The sequence below is a fragment of the Helianthus annuus genome, chromosome 7 (genome assembly GCF_002127325.2).
Source record: "Helianthus annuus cultivar XRQ/B chromosome 7, HanXRQr2.0-SUNRISE, whole genome shotgun sequence".
NCBI classification, from domain to species: domain Eukaryota; kingdom Viridiplantae; phylum Streptophyta; class Magnoliopsida; order Asterales; family Asteraceae; genus Helianthus; species Helianthus annuus.
The window spans coordinates 11,516,375-11,535,905 of NC_035439.2; the positions used below are offsets into that span (position 1 = coordinate 11,516,375).

The 19,531-nt window shown below is 38.2% G+C and overlaps 1 protein-coding gene across 1 annotated transcript; it reads right to left on the reverse strand.

Moving 5' to 3' along the window:
- Window positions 1-2,465: 2,465 nt before the first annotated feature.
- Window positions 2,466-4,387, reverse strand: LOC110877686 (TVP38/TMEM64 family membrane protein slr0305). The gene is made up of 4 exons (XM_022125870.2): window positions 3,868-4,387; window positions 3,316-3,552; window positions 3,007-3,224; window positions 2,466-2,925 (listed from the first exon to the last, which is right to left on the reverse strand). The coding sequence occupies exons 1-4, from the start codon at window positions 4,126-4,128 to the stop codon at window positions 2,742-2,744; spliced, it is 900 nt and encodes a 299-aa protein (XP_021981562.1). The 5' UTR covers window positions 4,129-4,387; the 3' UTR covers window positions 2,466-2,741.
- Between the last annotated feature and the right edge of the window lie 15,144 nt (window positions 4,388-19,531).

Sequence of the window (19,531 nt, forward strand, 5' to 3'; positions counted from 1 at the left end):
TTCTCAACTAAATTGTGTTCTCAAATGAACCTCCCCTATCCAAATATACTTTTAAAATAACTATTTTTTAACGGCAAAATTGGATCACTGATCATATCCAACTACACTATCGTACCACCAACGAAATCACCCGATCATATCCAACTTCACTAGGTAATAATGGCTATACACCAATTCAAGAGGAAAGCCAATAAATTTAAGAAAGACTCAGAATTGTTCCTTTTTAAACCATTTGTTTTTTTTTAAATCGTTCTTTTAAAGTTCTTTGTCTTTTAAAGTTTTTTAAGCACTTCATTTTATACCATTTTTTTAAAATCATTTTTTTAACTTTTTTAAACAATTCGTTATTTTAAGTCGTTAATTTTTAAAAGCGTTTCTTTTTAAACCGTTACTTTTAGAACTATTTTTGAAATCGTTCATTTTTGAAACTTTGTATTCAGTGTACTTATAGCCATTAGGGTAAAAGAACTTCAGAAAACTGAACGATTTCAAAGATCGAAGAAATTAAAAACGATCGATTTAAGCGAACGAGTGGTTTAAAAAACGAAGATTAAAAAATTACGTTTGTAAAAAAACCTTAAAAAATAAGTTAACAAGTGTAAGCAACTAGAAAATGCACGAATTTAATAAACGAAAGGTTAAAAAAATGACAAATTTTGAATAAACAAACGGTTCAAAGAAATGGAAGATCTGAAAAAGAAATAAACCATTCAAAAAAAAGTTTAAAAATAACGATCTTTTGAAAACTTTTTATTAGAATATTTATTATTTTTTTTTCAAATCATGCATTTCTTTTGTTTTTTTATACACGTCGTTTTATAAAATTTAAAAAAGAGTTAATTACATAGTTAGTTCCTGTGGTTTGCACAAAGTAACATACTTAGGTACTAAGGGGACTCGGGGCGGTCCGTTATGGCCCCCCGAGCACGCGTTATGAAGATCCACAACACCGCCGCCGCCCAAAAGAAAACGCGTGGAAATAAGAACGCGTTAAACCCAGCACGCGTGAAACATTTGAGTTTTATAGGGTATGACTTGTACATTGTGCATTAATACTTGTATATTGGAATACCCATCACTAGTGATTCCACCCCTAGTCCATTTCTATCACTAGTGATGGAAATATGGTTGATGACATGGCATTTCCTGATTGGATAGTGGGAGTGATGGAATCCATCACTAGTGATTCCACCCCTAGTCCCCTAATAGTTTAAAATCACATTCTAGGGTATTAACTTTTCATTTTGTAACGTTTGGAGGTATTAACGTTATTTGTAGGTTTAAAATCATATTCTGTTAGTACCTAAGTATGTTATTTTGTGCAAACCACCGGGACTAACTATGTTAATACCCTAGAAGTTAATACCTTCAAATGTTACATAATAAAAAGTTAATACCCTAGAAGGTGATTTTAAACTATTACTAGCTAAGTATGTTATTTTGTGCAAACCACAGTGACTAACTATGTAATTAACTCTTTAGAAAATGAACGACTTAAAAAAGTGAGTAGTTTAAAAAAATAAATGATTTTAAAAATAATGGTATAAAATAAAGTGCTTAAAAAAACTTTAAAAAACAAACGACTTTAAAAGGAATCGTTTTAAAAAATAAATGGTTTAAAAAGGAACAATTTTAAAAATGATAGATGGTTTAAACAAAATGTCAAATAGCAAATTATTTTTTAAAACAACTTTTCTAAAAATAAACGGTTAACGAAAATACATATATATTTGTATATTTAAAACGTATTTTGTTAAATAATAATCATGAAAATAACAAAATAATAAAAAAAAACTTGAGTAATTGCATTTATAATTTCTTAAATATTAAAATAACTTTGTAATTATAAAAACAGCTCCTAAGGTATATAATGACCTAATTACCTTTACACTTAATTGCAAAAAAGTAACAAAGTTAGTGTGAGGGTCAAAACCGTTATAAAAACTTAAAAGATTTTTTTGGGCTGAAATAGTTAAACAGGCTAAACCACATAACCCAAAACAGTAATTTACTCATATACTTAAATAATCATCTAGCAATATATCATAAGCTTACTTACTAACTACTAATAAATTTAAAAAAGAAAAATTATTAAATTTCCTTGACATTCCTAACCAGATGGGCTAAGCCCATATGTCCAGATAACTCTGTCTCTATGCGGGCCTGTTAGGATCCACGTCCAAAACATTCAGCCGAAACACAAACAAATTGATCGTTTTGTCTTGTGAATAATAAAAATATAAATATCTAATAATAATACAAGAAAGAAAAACCAAAAGAGCAGATGCTACTATAAGATGCTGATGTTTTAATATCTTCAGTTCAATCTATACATACAGATGACTAAAATACCCGCGAAATGTAAATTCCACTTCCTCATTTCTGTCTAAAACAAGCTGTAAGTTTTCCGGTAACAGGTTCTCATAATTAAAAAAAAATAATAATCAAGTTCCCATTTGTGTCGATGATTAAAAATATGTAACTTCATTGTTTTTCAGTCGTTTCCACGACTCTAGAACAGTCTTTCGGTTCACAAACACATCAAAAACAGCAAAATGAAACCGAAAGGAAGGATGGTTTATAGAGTACGTATGTCGGTTATATACAACTTATCGAGGGTATAAGCGGAATAAAACAAGCAAAACAAAGATACGGTCAAATCTTTCTTTCATTTATGTACTAAAAATCAATGAAAAACATTCTTTGTTTTGTTAGTTCCTCCACATTCTTTCTTCAAAATCTTACTGCAGCAGTAGCTGTTCTTCATCTTTCTGCAACTCACTCAACCGCCTTTTGGCATAAACAGTGACCACAACAGTGGTCGCAATGGTCAAAAGAAACCCGAAAACCGTACAGATAATCTGTGGTGCCGAAAGTGACTGATGATCGTTTGAAGCATCCGCTAATGTTCGGATCATTATACCCCTATGATTCATAACCAAATTCAAAATCAATAACCACAACAAAAATTTATAAATAACAAACTGCTAACAGCGTGAATCTTACGTGTATATTGCGACGAAAATCTCGGGTATCATTCCTAACAATGTACCCAACAAATAGGGACCGAATTTAACGTCGGTCGCTACAGCGCAGTAGTTGTACACGATGTACGGAAAAGGTGAAATCCTTAATAACGTTACGGCTCGAAATTGATTAAACCAGTTTCCTTCGCCTGCTAGTTTCAAGATAGAAGCTTTCTTTGGGTACCTTTCTAACCACCCCTACATAATCATATCGATTATTAAACATATTAATTAGTGATTAAAACAAAATGTGGATTAATCCTAAACCAAACAGTACAAGAACACTCACTTGAAGTTTGTGGTAAAAGAGGGACCCTAAGAAATAAGGCAGTGAGACACCAATAGTGACGCCGCCGATAATCAACAGAAACCCGAAACCGTAACCAAAGCTCATTCCGGCCACCCACATCGACGGCGTAGACGGTAGAAATATGGTGGGGAACAATGCCACTGTAGCAAATATCAAAACTGCTAAAACTGGTTTGCAGAATGTTTCTGTTTCCCAATTCAATATAGGAATAACCTCCTGAATCAAAACAAAACAAACAGTCATATTAAATCCATTCAAATCCAACTACATCAAATTGAAAATTAGGGCTTTTTTTAAACAAAACAGGATTACTAAAAAATTAGTAAAAAGTTTATAAATCAACAATTAATAAATAAAACATGCTAATATAACACTCAAATTCTGATATTCATTAAAACAAACAGTGATATTAAACCAAATTACATCAAATTGTATCAAATTAGGGTTTTTTAAACAAATTAGGGTTAGTAAAAATTGAACAAATCAACTACCAACAATTAACAACATAATAATCAAATTCAATCAACAAACCTTATTCATCAAGAAAGGCCCAATCCACAGGAAAAAACAAACCCCCAAAACAGCCAAAAATAAGACCACAAGAACAAGCTTCAACCACCACCACAAACAGTACCAAAAACCACCACCACCGCTACAACAACCACCACCAGTACCGCCGCCGCCGCCGCCGGCGTCGAGCACCTCCGGTTCGCTCAAAATAACATAATCGTCTCTCGGATCTTCAATTGCGATCTTTAACACGGTAACTGCATCAGTTTCTTCGTACGTCATGATGACGATGGCAAATCTGGGTCGAAAATTAGGTCAATTTGATGAGATAACGGTAGAAAATACTTCGATTAGAGTGAAATTGGTACGGAATTGTGTGAAAAAGTGATGGATTGATCGGATCAGATGATGAAATTCAGTGTGAATTGGTGAGAAATTGAAATTGGAATTGAAATAAATGATGATGATATTTTTTAACAGTATTAAACTAATTCATCAACCCCCTCTCTCTCTCTCTACTGAACCGTCGCCGGATGCTCGACGGAGGTAGCCCAGTTGGAATAGCAGCCTAGGTCCCGGCTCCATCTTCTCCGGTTGTACCTTATCTCCTATCCTGATTCGGTGTGTCTCCCATTCGCGTCCGGGTCGGTTTTTTCTCTTTTTCTCCCTTGGTGCGTCGTTATCTCCTCTCCCTCACTTCCCGCAGTGGTTCTTTGTCTTCTTCGGGGCTTAGTGGGTCTGATATCGGTCGCGGCTATCTGAGTATAGTTCAGCTAGATCGTTTCGAATCCCATTAACACCTTTAGGGCCGGAGAGCCACTGATTCGTTTGCTTTTTAGGAGGGTCTCAGGAGATAGTAGCTGGTGTGGTGTCATAAACGGTTATGATGAAGGATCGAGGGGGTGAGCAGGACAATGGTGGTCCGTGGCATGAGGTGAATTACCAGAAGAATAAAAGAGGTAAAGGAGACGGTATTGAATGGACGTTCCTAGTGCAAAACCTCTCGAACAAGGTGTCTAGGAATGTGCTTTGGCGGGCTTTCAGGCCGTTTGGCTTTATATCGGATGTGTACGTGGCTAGAAAAAGAGATGCTAAGGGTCGATGCTTCGGATTTGTCCGCTACGTCGGGGTGGTGAACATGCAGGAGACCTTGGCATCAATGAATACGGTGAAGATGTTCGACATGAAAGTATCGGTGTCTTTGGCCAAATACGATAAAGACCATAAGAAGTTCAATTATGCTCCGGAGATGCTGGGTAGAAGTGTTTGGAAGCCGAAAGAGTGGCAACAACAGGATAAGAATCAAGGTGATGGTAATAACACTGGGAATCGGCCTCCTATGGATAATCATATGCCCAAACAGGGTCCATCGGGTAATTCCTTTACTCAGGAGGGGAGGTCATTTGCTGATACGCTGAGAGGTAAGTCGGAGGGAAAGGGATGTGGGGCTAAGGTGGTCACAGTGAGGGGTAAGGGCTCTCTTTACCCTTTACATTGCATGGGGAGGTCGGTCCTGGGTATTGCTAGGAAAGTCATGAAAATCTGTGATATGAAACAAGCCATAGACGATGCTGGTTTGAATGAAGTCGGATTATCTTATGTGGGGGGTGTGTCTTATATTTTAACTTTCAGAGATAAGTCTACGGCAAAAGGTTGCATGGAAATGCATGAAGATTTCTTCAACTCGGTTTTCTCTAAGTACCAACTATGGAATGGAGAGGACGTCCCGTATAGTAGATTGGTGAACCTAAGCATTAACGGTGTGCCGTTCATCATCCGGGATAGCAATCTGTTTGATGATATTGGAAGTATGTTTGGCGAAGTAGTTCAAAAATCAGCGTTCTCATGGCAAGAGGAGGACAACTCCGGTGGTTCGGTGATGGTAGTAACCTCAAGTCCATCCAAAATCGATGAGGCGGTGGTCCTCAAATGGAACAATAAAACTATTGCTGTTTGGGTTTCGGAGTATAATGGGGTATGGTTACCGGATTTTGATGCTTCGTCAATGTTGGGGTCTCATGATTCTGAACCGGAAATAAGTTCGGATTCCGATGAGGAGTCAGTCGATATGGAGGGTTTAGAGGAGGGAGAGATTGGACAAAATGAGGTGGAAGAGGACAGACGTCGGGAAGTTGTGGTGGATCATGGCCGGCCGGAATCCTCGCCGGTGGTGAATGTCCGACGGACAGAAGATGATCGGTCTCCGGAAATCCAAAGGTCCTCATCTATTAATGTGGATAGGAACTCTAACAGTTTGCATGGGAATTTGTTTGGGGAGAATAATGGTGGTGTTAATGATGATGTGCTGGCTGACAATGTGGGGATTCCAAATAATAGTAAATTCGGTGGGGCAAATAATGATAATTCAGTGTCTAAAGTTGATGGGCCAAATGTTGTAACTGATAATGGTGGCCCAAGTTTGCCTCCTAACCTGGGCAAAAGAAATAGGGAGGATCGAAGCCCACCTTCTATTGGATCAACACAAGGGCCCACTCAGAGGATGTATTATCAACCTACCAACCCCATCATTGATCCGATTGACCTGAACTCACCTATACAGGAGAAATCAGAATTTTTCAAAGATTGCAACAGTGGCCAGATGGATAATTCGGGTGCTCCGGTTACTCCGATTGTGGTAACAGGGATCCAAGACTTGGATTCGGAGGTGGCAGGTGAAACCAGAAGAGCTGAGAATGACCCACATCAGGTGTTTACGGATGAAGTGGCGGCAACAATTAGGGTCGGTTCATTAATCGGGGTAGATCTCAACGGTTTTGTACCAGAAACGGAACAGCTAGTTGCTGAAGATGGTGCTACACATGGTTCTAGATGAATTGTCTATCTATAAATTTGAGGGGGGTGCGGAATAATCGCAAATCGGATTGGATTCGGGGTCTTAAAACGAGCTATGGGATTCATTTTCTTGCCATACAGGAGACGAAATTGCAGGATGCGGAGTCCTTTATGTTTAATCAGTTTTGGGGCAGAGCAGAATACAAGTTAGCCGTGGTGAACTCTCAAGGTAGATCTGGGGGTCTAGCTTGCTTATGGTGCCCGTCTGTCTTCAGGTGCGTTGATATAATTCATAACAGGAATTTTATTGTGGTTTCGGGTTATCTTGTACAATCGGGGTGTAGGGTTAATCTCATGAATATATATGCCCCAAATGAGGCGGTGAACCGGCGTGTACTGTGGTTGGAAATTTTGGGTATAAGGAATTCCTTACAAGGTCTTTGGGTCATGATGGGTGATTTTAATGAAGTACGGGTTGATAGTGAGCGGATGAATTCAGAGTTTATAGAAGCAAATGCGGATGCATTTAATCATTTTATTCTATCGGCAGGATTGGTGGAATATAACATGGGTGGGGGTAATTTCACTTACATTTCTGATAATGGTAAAAAGCTAAGCAAATTAGATCGGTTTCTTGTGTGCTTGGGATTTCGGGAGCAATGGCCAAATGCAACGGTGCTTGCATTGGATAGGGTAGCTTCCGACCACCGTCCTATTGTTCTATCCACTGTCCAATCGGATTTCGGCCATATTCCGTTTAGATTCTTTAATTCGTGGTTCGAGTATCCTGGCTTTTTAGACTTCGTGTTGCAAAAGTGTGGATCGTTCTCTTTCTCGGGTCCAGGGGATCTTGCCTTAGCCATTAAACTTCGGTGGCTAAAAAATAATATTAAATCGTGGCTAAAAGTGGAGAAGGAAAATAGGGAGGGGATTTATGGGCAAAAGAAAAGGAGGCTGGTAAACATAGAGAATTTGGCGGAAGAAAGACCACTGGCGGAGGAGGAATTGGCAGAAAGGGTGGAGTGCAGGAATTATATGGCCGAATTTGACAGATTGAAACAATTGGATTTGAGACAAAAATCCAGATCCAAGTGGGCTATTGATGGTGATGAAAATTCGGCTTACTTTCATCAGATTATTAATTCGAATATTAGCACGAACAGATTGAATGGGATAATGGTTGATGGTGTTTGGATCACAAATCCGCTGGCGATCAAGGAGTCACTATATGAGTCTTTTGCACATCAGTTTACGGAACCTATGTCAGTTCGGCCGGTATTGGTATGTCCAAATCTGGCTTCTATCTCGGACAACCAGGCTAGTATGTTGACTTGTCCTTTTTCAATGGAGGAAATCAAAATGGCTGTGTGGGAATGTGATGGTGATCGGGCACCGGGTCCAGATGGATTTAATTTTAAATTCATTAAAAGGTGTTGGGCTGGGTTTCGGGAGGATCTAATGAGATTATTCAACAAGTTTTATGATGAAGGTTCACTGAATACATGTTGCACTTCCTCCTTTATCGCCTTGATTCCGAAAGTCAAGGATCCTATGTGCTCAGCTGATTTCAGGCCTATCAGTCTTATTGGAGTCATTAACAAAATCATTTCTAAGGTTCTTGTAAATCGGCTAAAAAATGTGGTGGGGGGTTTGATTTCGGAACAACAATCGGCGTTTCTGGCAGGGAGAAATATCATGGATGGTCCGCTTATCCTTAATGAGGTTCTAAGTTGGTTAAAAAAGTCCAAGCGTAGTGGGATGTATTTTAAGGTGGACATAAGTAAGGCCTACGACTCGGTGAATTGGGCCTTCCTTGATTCGATTATGACACAAATGAATTTTCCAACTAGGTGGCGAAAGTGGATTATGGCTACATTGTCCTCCGCGAGAGCATCGGTTTTAGTAAATGGTTCACCAACTCGGGAATTTGAATATTCTCGTGGTTTACGTCAAGGCGACCCCCTATCACCATTCTTGTTTGTGATCGTTATGGAAGCTCTAACCGGTATTATGAAAGAAGCTGCTTCTATTGGTTTGTTTAACGGGATTAAAATAACAGATGATGGGCCTTTTTTGTCACATTTGATTTATGCGGATGACGTAATGTTTATTGGGGAATGGTCGTTAATGAACGTGATGAATCTACGGCGTATCCTGAGATGTTTTTATTTAACATCGGGGTTGAAAGTCAACTTAGCAAAATGTAGTATTTATGGCGTGGGTGTGAATAATGAGGAAGTACAAAATATGGCAAATCTTTTGAATTGTAGACAAGGTACGTTCCCTTTTAAACACCTAGGTTTGTTGGTTGGTGCGAATATGAATTTGGCTCGAAACTGGAAACCGGTGATTGAAATATTTAAATACAGACTATCAATATGGAAGGCCAAAACCCTCTCGTATGGGGGGAGGATTACTCTAATTAAGTCGGTGTTAAATGCTTTGCCAACATATTATTTTTCATTGTTTAAAGCTCCCTTAAAAGTCATTGATGCATTAGATAAGATCCGAAGGGTTTTCTTTTGGGGTGGGTCGGAAGAAAAGGCGAAAATGAACTGGGTGGCGTGGGACAAAACGATTGCTCCTATAGAATATGGGGGTCTGGGGTTTGGTTCACTCAGGGATTCAAACTTAGCTATGCTTGCTAAGTGGTGGTGGAGATTCAAAACAGAGAAAGAAGGGTTATGGCGAAGGGTTATATGGGCTATTCATCACAATACAAGGTCTTGGAATGAAATCCCAGTGAAAGTTTCGGTAGCGGGACCATGGAAACATATTTACAGTATTCGGCAGCCGCTTTTACTCGCGAATATCGACTTATCTCGGGCCTTTTCAGCAGTTGTGGGGAACGGAAGGAACACGTTTTTCTGGTTAGACAGTTGGTTAGTCTCGGATCCGCTTTATCTTCTGTTTTCGGAGTTGTTCAAAGTCGAAATGTTTAAAACATGTCTGGTTGCTGATCGTTGGGTCACTAGTTCATCCGGTCATGTATTTAATTGGGCCTGGGCCTCACCTGAACTCGGCACAGTTGCAGCGAATCAACTGCATCAATTGATGAGCATGATTAATGGCAGGATGGTATCGATGGGGCCTGATATTTGGAAATGGAATCCTGAAGGGAATGGCTGTTTTAGTGTAGCCAGCATCAAAAAGTCTCTTAGTTCGGTGGGCCGAGTCATCTCCGATAGGGTGTTTGAATGGAACAACTGGGTTCCAAAAAAGGTCGGCATAGTGGCATGGAGGGCGGAAATGGAAAGACTTCCGACGAGAAGTGCGTTGGCTAGGCGAAATGTACCGGTCCCGAATCAACTATGTGTGCTTTGCGGTGAATATGAGGAGACTTGTGATCATATTTTTGTGTCGTGTCATTTCGCACAATCGGTTTGGCAAAATATTGCGGTGTGGTGCAAAATTCCGCCCATCATTGCGTTTGGCATAAATGATTTACTGTCACTCCACGTCTCGATCCCGGGTTCAAAAAGAAGGAAAGCTGTTCAGGCAATTATAATGGTGGCAATTTGGAGTATATGGAAGATAAGAAATGATGTCGTATTCAGGCAGGTGTCCCCAAACTTTACCAAAGCTTTGGATGAGATTAAGTCTATGGCATATCTATGGATTAAAAATCGATCAAAAGTGGTCACACTATCTTGGGAGGATTGGAGTCAGTTTAATCTAGGTGTAATGTTATGAGGTGAATTTGTAGTAGTGTGGTGTAAATGTGTTTTGGTTTTGGTGTAAACATTGTATATTTGGTGTGTAGCTCCTTGCTACTATGAATAAAATTTTTTTTGTCGGCCGTTCAAAAAAAAAAAAATAAATGATGATTGAATTTGATAGATTGATTGATTGGATATTGGGGAAAGTTGAAGGTGTTTGAAGGTAGGCTTTAATATGAGAAATATAGTGACTGGAAGCACAAGAATGAGTATTTGATAATATATTATATATAGGCTTTAATCACTTAATTGTTTTTTTATTTATTTTTTTATCTTTTTTATTTTTTTATTTTTTTTATTTTTTATGTATGTGAAGATGAGATGATTATTGTAAAATATTGGTGACTCAAAAACAAATACCGACTAAAGAGTAAAGAATAAAGATGCATTTGTCTTGTGTTACTGTTATGATTGAGGATTATGTATTTTAATGACAAGGTTTATTTGTTAATTATTAAAATAAGGTTAACAATGATTGTTATAAAATTAGTGTTCAAATAAATTAGTTTAATTTAATCATTGATGTTGTACATAAAATTTCATGGGAATGGTTATTGTATAAGAGAAAATTCGTATGAAGCGTTTGAGTTATTCAAAGACAAGACGATAGTAATTTAGAAAGGTCCAATATTGTTGGCTCATAAACCACTTTTTCTATAATTTTTAAACGACTATAACCTATTCACACGATAATAGCCTTTTTTTAATTACATCTTACTAACTAGCATTTCATTCTCTTTAATTTGAGTAGATTATTGTTATAGTTTTCTTAATTTTTTAGAGGATACGTGATTACACATTTAATATAAATCATTACGTAATTACACATTGAATATGATTTGTTATAATTAATATTATTACAGTTATGTTTCTTACGTGATTGCACAATCAGTAATGAAAACTTAATTGCTTATGCTTTTTTTACATGATTAAATCTGTAATATACAACATTAGGTGGTTATTACATGATTGTTTTTTATTACAATTATTGTCAGTACGTAATTACGTAATCACTTAGTGGGTTTCACATAGATACTATAATGAAATCACGTGATGGGTATTCAAAATCATGTAATGGGTCATGTAATCACGTAATATTACACAGTTAACTATTGTTACATAATTACATACTGATATATAATCATATAATGTTATTACGCAGTTAACTATTGTTACATAATTACATAATTACATACTGATATATAATCATATAACGTTACATTTGTTTCAAGGATAAAATGCATATTATGTTATTACGCAGTGGAACATAATCACATAACGTTACAAAATCACGTAACGTTATAGCTTGTAAAATTTTGTTTTTTTAATTAATAAAACTATAGCAATAGCCTACTAAAATTAAAGATAATGAACTTCTCATTAATGCGGTATAATTTAAAAATATATATTATCGTATGAAATAATTATACTCGTTTGAAAATCGTGAGAGAGAGTGAGTTTATGACTCAACAATATTGGATCTTCCTATTTTACGATTTTTCAACTTGTTTCCCTTATTTTGTGTCATGGTGACTAATTAATTTTACATTTGGGAACCACTTAATGTCAACCATTGAATTACTTGATAAAATGCCAAAATCTTCTCCTACACTTAGTACCAATTGGCTCTCTTGTACATGAACCTTTACCATAATTTAATTTAATCTAATATTTAAAATACTTTTTAATTTTAACTAGGGTTAAGACCCGCCCGCGTTGCGGCGCGGGTACATCGTAAACATTGAATTGATTAGTCCAAACGTTATATGATGTATTAACCATATGAAAACACGTATTTCGACGTATCCAGTTGAACTCAGTGTAACTTGTATAAGCATTGTGATTAGATCAAACGTAAAGTAAATGGAATTCATATCGAACAATCATAACGTATTATATGTGACCCAACTCATACATAGAAAACGTAACGGGTATGAAGGAAAATATGCACATGTAATCGAAAGGGATTAATTAGAGCTTTCGGAAAAAGGAGAGAAAAAGAAACCTTAATTTGACTTCACTCGGTTCGAAAAAACTTTACAAAACATACATGAAATAAACACGAAAACATATTATATTTGACCTGAATCATTTTCCAAAAAAGTTTACGTCAAAACGTAGAACAACTTGAATTTATACCAAAACGTACATAAAAATATGCACGTAAAAATGATTTCTTTAAACGAAAACGTATTATATTTTGTTGGTGCATACGTTTGTCGACTTTGTCTTGTATCGAGTCTTGTATTAGAACAGATAGATCAGGGAACGAAATACGAGAAATCTGTGTTGTTGGCTATTTCGCATGAAATAGCATGTTTGGTCATTTCGCACGAAATGACATAGTCATTTCATACGAAATAGCCTTGCTATTTCGCTTGAGTGGTTTCGCACGAAATAGGTGTTTCGCATGAGTTGTTCCGTGCGAAATCAACAGCTTATAAATAGGTGCCTTGTGATTTCATTTGTAACTTTCCGATTTCAGTACCGAACTGTTGCCGAAGTGTCTACTCGCTGTAAAACTTCGTCAAATCAATCAAAAGACAGTTTAAAGTGAATATCTAGCCGAATTGCCTCAATACATTTGTTTCCGCCTCTCGTATTGAGCAAAAACTCTTCTGATCGACTCATTTGGTCGGTAAAACGATCCTACAAGTGGTATCAGAGCTCAGGAGGAAGAGTTCTTACCAATTCAGCTGCAAATTCTGATTTCTACGCCTTCTTTTTCAAAATTAACAAGTTTTCACGGACAAAATGACTTGAATTTTACACATAATGTGCGAAACAGTGTTTTAACAAACCCTTGAAAGTTTCAGACTTAAAATCGGACAAAAACCTGATCAATTTTGATAAAATCAGCTCGAGATGATGACATCAGCAGCATTTCGTACGAAATAAGAGTTTCATTTCGCACGAAATAGCAGTCTCAGGGTCTTTTCACACGAAATCAATTGGATTTGTTCATTTCGCACGAAATCAACAGGGTATTTCGTACGAAATCAGTCTTTTCGCACCAAGTTGGTATTTCGTTTGAGTATTTCACACGAAATCACCCATTTCATTTGGAAGTGTGTTATTTCGTACGAAAACAGTCATTTCGCATCAAAGTGGTTATTTCGTTTGAACTAGGTCATTTCGTTTGATAGCTGTCTATTTCGTTTGAAAGATAGTTTGTGAAATTTTGAAAATCTGAATCATGGGAAGAACGATTTGAGAATTGATCAGGTTGGAAAATGTTGGAAAATGAAACGGGCACCATGCAAAAACCGCCTAAACTCATGAATATTGAGGAGTATAAAGGATGGGAAGAACGATTTGAGAATTGGGTACAAGTAAATTACTTGGATGCTTGGGAATGTGTTGAAACGAAATATGTTATGTCACACCCCAACCAATGGCGGAAACATCGGGATGAGACGAAGTGTGAAGATTGCTCGAGACATCATAACGCTATTTGTGACAATAATTTAATAATCCAAATTTCATTTCCAAAATAAATGTCAAAACATTACAAGAAAAGCAAATAACAACATTGTTCAACATAACATAAACAAAATTGATACAACACTTTAAACCTAAACGTCTAAGTGAGTATTTAGGCATCTTTGCTATCCGTTTTCATTTCATCATCATCAACCTGTAACATGTTTAAAAATACAATTCAATGCAAAAGCAAAGGCGAGTATACAAGTTTGGTACGTACATAGCATAAGTTAAAAAGTGTGATCAATTCCTCATGGCAAGCATATGATTCAAGATAAACCTTAAATATGGCATGTGTCTAACATATCAAACCAAGAAAACGCAATATGCTCAAGACATAACCTCAAGTTTACGGGCGGGTCGTTAATCCTATAGCGCTACATATGTCAAGGTTTGGCTCGTACGAAGTTAATGATAAGTTCAACACATAAGAATAACCCAAGTTTAAAGTATCAAGTCATCACGTATACAAGCATGTTATAGGAACGTTCATGTGTTTAACAAAGTGTTCATGTGTAAGTTAATAGGTAAACATGTTACACCCCAAAAGTGGTAAAAGTAAAAAGGGGGAAATACGAGTATACTCACGGTTTACAAGTGGTGACTTGAAATTCCGAGAGCAAGTTTGTAGATGAATTAGTTCGGAGCACCTTGTCCTTCTACACAAGGAAACGTAGGTGTGTGAGTTTGGCGTATAACGGAAGATTATAGATTCGGAGTTTTTAATATATAGAAAGTAACATAGGTGAAAATAATCATCTTGTACGCATAACTCTTGTTCTTGACACTATTGAAACTCAAAAGAGTTGGTATGATTTCATGGATTCTAAGATCCATTAGAGTCGTAACAAGGGCATGGTCATAGATGATGTAACGTCCACTTAACAAATAACTATTAAGTCATCATCAAGTCTTAGTTACTTAGATGTATACATATAGAATAACTTAGATATTATATATTTTACAAGTCTTATGATTCAAGCATGAGGTAGGAGATTAATGTCTCCATTTAGGTACCTCTTTGTGTCATAGAATACATACATGAGGTAGGAAGAACAAGCTTCCATTTAGGCACCTCTATTGTTCACCACTACACTTGTTGTTATAAACAACAAGGAGGGTCATGAACATACAAGTATCAAGGTATTAACAACAACTAATCTATAGCAAAACATCAAGTAATGAGTGGATTCTTATGAAGGATAGCCCAAGCTAATCCAACCATCACACATTCAACAAGTTTCACACTTGAACATTACTTGTGGGTAAAACCCTAATTAAAAACAGAAAGTTTATGAGGTTTTAACCTCTGATTTAGATGTCTCAACCATGTTTTTAAGCTTAACCAACCATGGGATAAGTTGTAAGCATTAGGACATAGGTATGAGATGTGTTGGACACAAGTTGCATAGATTTAAACAAGTTTTTGATGAACATAAAAACAAACAGAAAGTTTATGGACTATTTCGGGGCATTTCCAGGTCTGATTTCTCCAAGGAGAAGTCTAGGAATCGAACCCCATGATTATACAAGCAAGTAGGAAAAAGAATCGAGTGAATCGGATAAGAATTGAGTGAGTTATGCTCATTTTTGTGAAGGGGTGTCAATCTACTCGAACCTTTGCTTTCAGCTACGGTTTGGAGGATGTTTTGAGAGTTTTTAGTGTTGCAAAAGTGGTAGGGAGGCTGGTTATAAGTGGTATTTATAGGGGGAAGGATTAGGGTTTCAATGGGTTGGGCTTTGGAAGTGTTTAGAAGGGGTTACACCTTGAAACTAGCCCACAAAACCCAACTATATGGGGCTGAGTTTTGCTGAATTTGGGCTGCCATGTTTCTTTAGTTTTTTATTTTTTTAAAACATTATAATGAGTAATTTTATTAGTTAAGTTGTGTAATAATATGCAACAATGTTTCCCCTAACTTGTAACAAGGTGAAATATGAAATAAAACATGATTTAACTAGGCAAAAAGTGTAATGTACAAGTATGTAACATGTTTGTAAGTAACAAGTATATGTCACATATTTACAAGTTCAACATATGTTTGTAAGTATCACAAAGAAGTATCAAATGATCTCATGATTAATCGTATTATGGTGTATGTATAGTATGTAACAAGGAAATGCAAGTTTTCATTCATGATCAAAATCTCGAGTTTACAACGAGTACTAGAAGGAACGAGTACAATGATACAAAGCTTCCAAAATTAGCAACACGAGTAAGACAAGCTATAAATAGAAAGTACAAAACACAGGGCGTTACAGTCTCCCCTCCTTTAGGAAATTTCGTCCCGAAATTTAGGAAGACTCAGGGAAAAGATGAGGATATTTCGATTTCATTTCGCTTTCGAGCTCCCAAGTAAATTCAGCGCCACGTTTTCCTTCCCATCGAACTTTGACAATAGGAATTCGACTGCGCCTCAATTGCTTGGTTCCTTGGTCCATGATTTCGACCGGTTTTTCTACAAAGTGAAGTGTTTCGTTGACTTGCAAGTCTTCGAGAGGAACGTGGAGTCCTTCGTCAGCTAGGCATTTCTTTAAGTTGGACACATGGAAGACAGGGTGTACATTGCTGAGTCCTTCAGGCAGGTCCAGTCTATACGCAACCTTGCCAATCCTTTCGAGAATCTTGAAAGGACCAACGTAGCGAGGTGCGAGTTTCCCTTTCTTGCCAAATCGAACCACGCCTTTCCAAGGGGATACCTTGAGAAGCACGTTGTCACCTGTCTCGAATTCCATAGGTTTGCGTCCTTTGTCAGCGTAACTCTTCTGTCGGTTCCTGGCTTTCAATAAGTTGTCTCGAACCTGTAAAATCTTGTCCGTAGCCTCTTGTATAAGCTCGGGACCGGTGATTTGGGCTTGACCAATCTCGTGCCAAGAAATAGGCGAACGGCACTTGCGACCATACAATGCTTCGAAAGGAGCCATTTGGATACTCGTGTGATAGCTGTTATTGTACGAGAATTCAGCCAAGGGCAAGTATGAATCCCAGTTGCCACCAAAATCTATTACGCATGAACGAAGCATATCCTCTAAGGTTTGGATAGTACGCTCGGTTTGACCGTCAGTCTGAGGATGGAAGGCGGTGCTAAGGTTAAGCTTAGTACCCATAGCAGATTGAAAAGTTTCCCAAAGACGAGACGTAAAACGAGCATCACGATCAGAAATGATATCAATGGGCGTCCCATGACGACAGATGATTTCCTTCATGTAGACCTTAGCCAATTTCTCGACTTTGAAGTCTTCACGAATGGGGAGGAAGTGAGCTGATTTGGTCAATCGGTCAACGACGACCCATATGCTGTCATGACCAGCTGTAGTGCGAGGAAGCTTAGTGATGAAATCCATGGCAATGCTCTCCCACTTCCAAACGGGAATTATTGGTTGTTCGAGCAAGCCAGAGGGACGTTGATGTTCGGCTTTTACTTTGGAACACGTAAGACATTTAGAAACGAAGGTGGCTATATCCTTCTTCATTCCAGGCCACCAATAGGAAGTACGCATATCATGGTACATCTTATCGGCACCAGGGTGAATAGAATATTTCGTGTTATGGGCCTCCTTCATCAGGAAATTGCGAAGATCGTCACGATTGGGAATCCAGATGCGATTGAGATAGTATAGAATACCATCGGGTTTGGACACAAGACTATTCTCAGCACCACATTGCATTTCGTTGTAGAGGTTACCCTCATTAACGGATGTATACTGGGCGTTACGTATGCGATTTTGAAGATCGTGGACGAGTTGGAAACAACGGATACTTTGGACGTGAGTTTTACGACTCAGGGCGTCGGCTACTACATTCGCCTTACCCGGGTGGTATTTGATTTCGCAGTCATAGTCGTTTAACAATTCCACCCAACGACGTTGACGCATGTTTAGTTCTTTTTGATTGAAGATGTGTTGAAGCCTCTTATGGTCGGTGAAGACTACACATTTAGTACCATAAAGGTAGTGTCGCCAAATCTTCAATGCAAAAACGACCGCACCAAGTTCAAGGTCGTGAGTAGTATAGTTTTTCTCATGAATTTTGAGTTGCCTCGATGCGTAAGCGATAACTTTGTCACGTTGCATAAGGACACAACCAAGACCAAGGTTTGAAGCGTCGCAATACACGACAAAATCATCGTTACCATCAGGAAGCGTTAGGATAGGAGCATTGCAAAGCATGTCCTTGAGCGTTTGAAAAGACTCTTCTTGTTCGGGACCCCAAACAAAAGGTCTCTCTTTTTGAGTCAAGGAGGTCAAAGGAACAGCGATTTTCGAAAAGTTGGAGATAAAACGACGGTAGTAACCAGCAAGACCAAGAAACGAACGGATTTCGGACGGAGATTTAGGTGCGACCCAATTTTTCACAGCTTCGATTTTTGCGGGATCAACGTGAATACCAAGTTTGTTGACAGTGTGACCAAGGAATTGAACTTCTTGTAACCAAAATTCACACTTGGAGAATTTGGCATATAGGTGTTCAGTACGAAGGAGTTCAAGAATAAGGCGCAAGTGTTGCTCATGCTCTGCTTGCGTCTTGGAATAGATGAGGATATCGTCGATGAAGACGATCACAAAACGGTCCAAGTATGCTTTGCACACGCGGTTCATTAAGTCCATAAAGACAGCAGGTGCGTTGGTCAAACCAAAGGGCATGACCACGAACTCATAATGACCATAACGCGTACGAAAGGCGGTTTTAGGCACATCTTCTTCGAGTACTCGAAGTTGATGATACCCAGAACGAAGATCGATCTTTGAAAAGCAGGTTGCGCCTTGCAATTGATCGAAGAGGTCATCAATGCGAGGAAGAGGGTATCGATTCTTGATAGTAAGCTTGTTGAGCTCACGATAGTCAATACACATACGAAAGGACCCATCTTTCTTCTTGACGAATAAAACGGGAGCGCCCCAAGGAGAAGTACTAGGGCGTATGAAGCCTTTGTTAAGAAGCTCTTGAAGTTGACTCGAGAGCTCTTGCATCTCAGAGGGTGCTAAACGATAGGGGGACTTAGCGACAGGCGTAGCGCCAGGCACTAAATCGATGCGAAAATCGACAGAACGAGCAGGAGGAGGACCAGGAAGGTCTTCGGGAAATACATCCGGAAAGTCACGTACAACAGGAACGTCACTTATGCTTGGGCCTTTATCCTTCTTTTCCACGATGTGGGCGAGAAAGGCGAAGGTACCCTTGCGTAAGCACTTGTTTGCCTTGATGCATGACATAAGCTTAAGGCCTTGAGAAGGCTTTTCACCATAGACGTGTAGAGAATCACCATTTGGAAGAGGCAAGCGAATAAACTTCTCAGAACAGACAACTTCAGCACGAACTCGCCTAAGCCAGTCCATACCTACTATGACGTCGAAACTACCCATTTGCATAGGTATGAGATCGATTGAGAACGTATGATCGTTAAGGATTAGTGAACAATTGGAGAGAACAGAATTGACTTTGACGGTTTTACCATTAGCAACTTCGACAGCGAAAGATTTTGGCAACTTAGAGCGTTTACACTTGAGCAAAGACTCGAATTCTAACGACATAAAACTTTTATCGGCACCAGTATCAAATAGGCATGAAGCATAGACATGGTTAATGAGAAACGTACCAGTGATGACGTCGTTTGCATTTTGAGCCTGAGCTGTGGTGAGAAGGAAAGCTCGACCCCTAGCGGGTTCTTGAACCTGTTGTTGTTGTTGGG

Bases quoted from the DNA above. Each gene is read 5' to 3' on its own strand.
- LOC110877686 (XM_022125870.2), bottom strand. From the start codon at position 4,128: ATGACGTACGAAGAAACTGATGCAGTTACCGTGTTAAAGATCGCAATT. The intron at 3,553-3,867 runs GTTTGTTGATTG...GTTTTGATTCAG, and splicing joins GGCCTTTCTTGATGAATAAG to GAGGTTATTCCTATATTGAA. The intron at 3,225-3,315 runs GTGAGTGTTCTT...ATGATTATGTAG, and splicing joins TCTTTTACCACAAACTTCAA to GGGTGGTTAGAAAGGTACCC.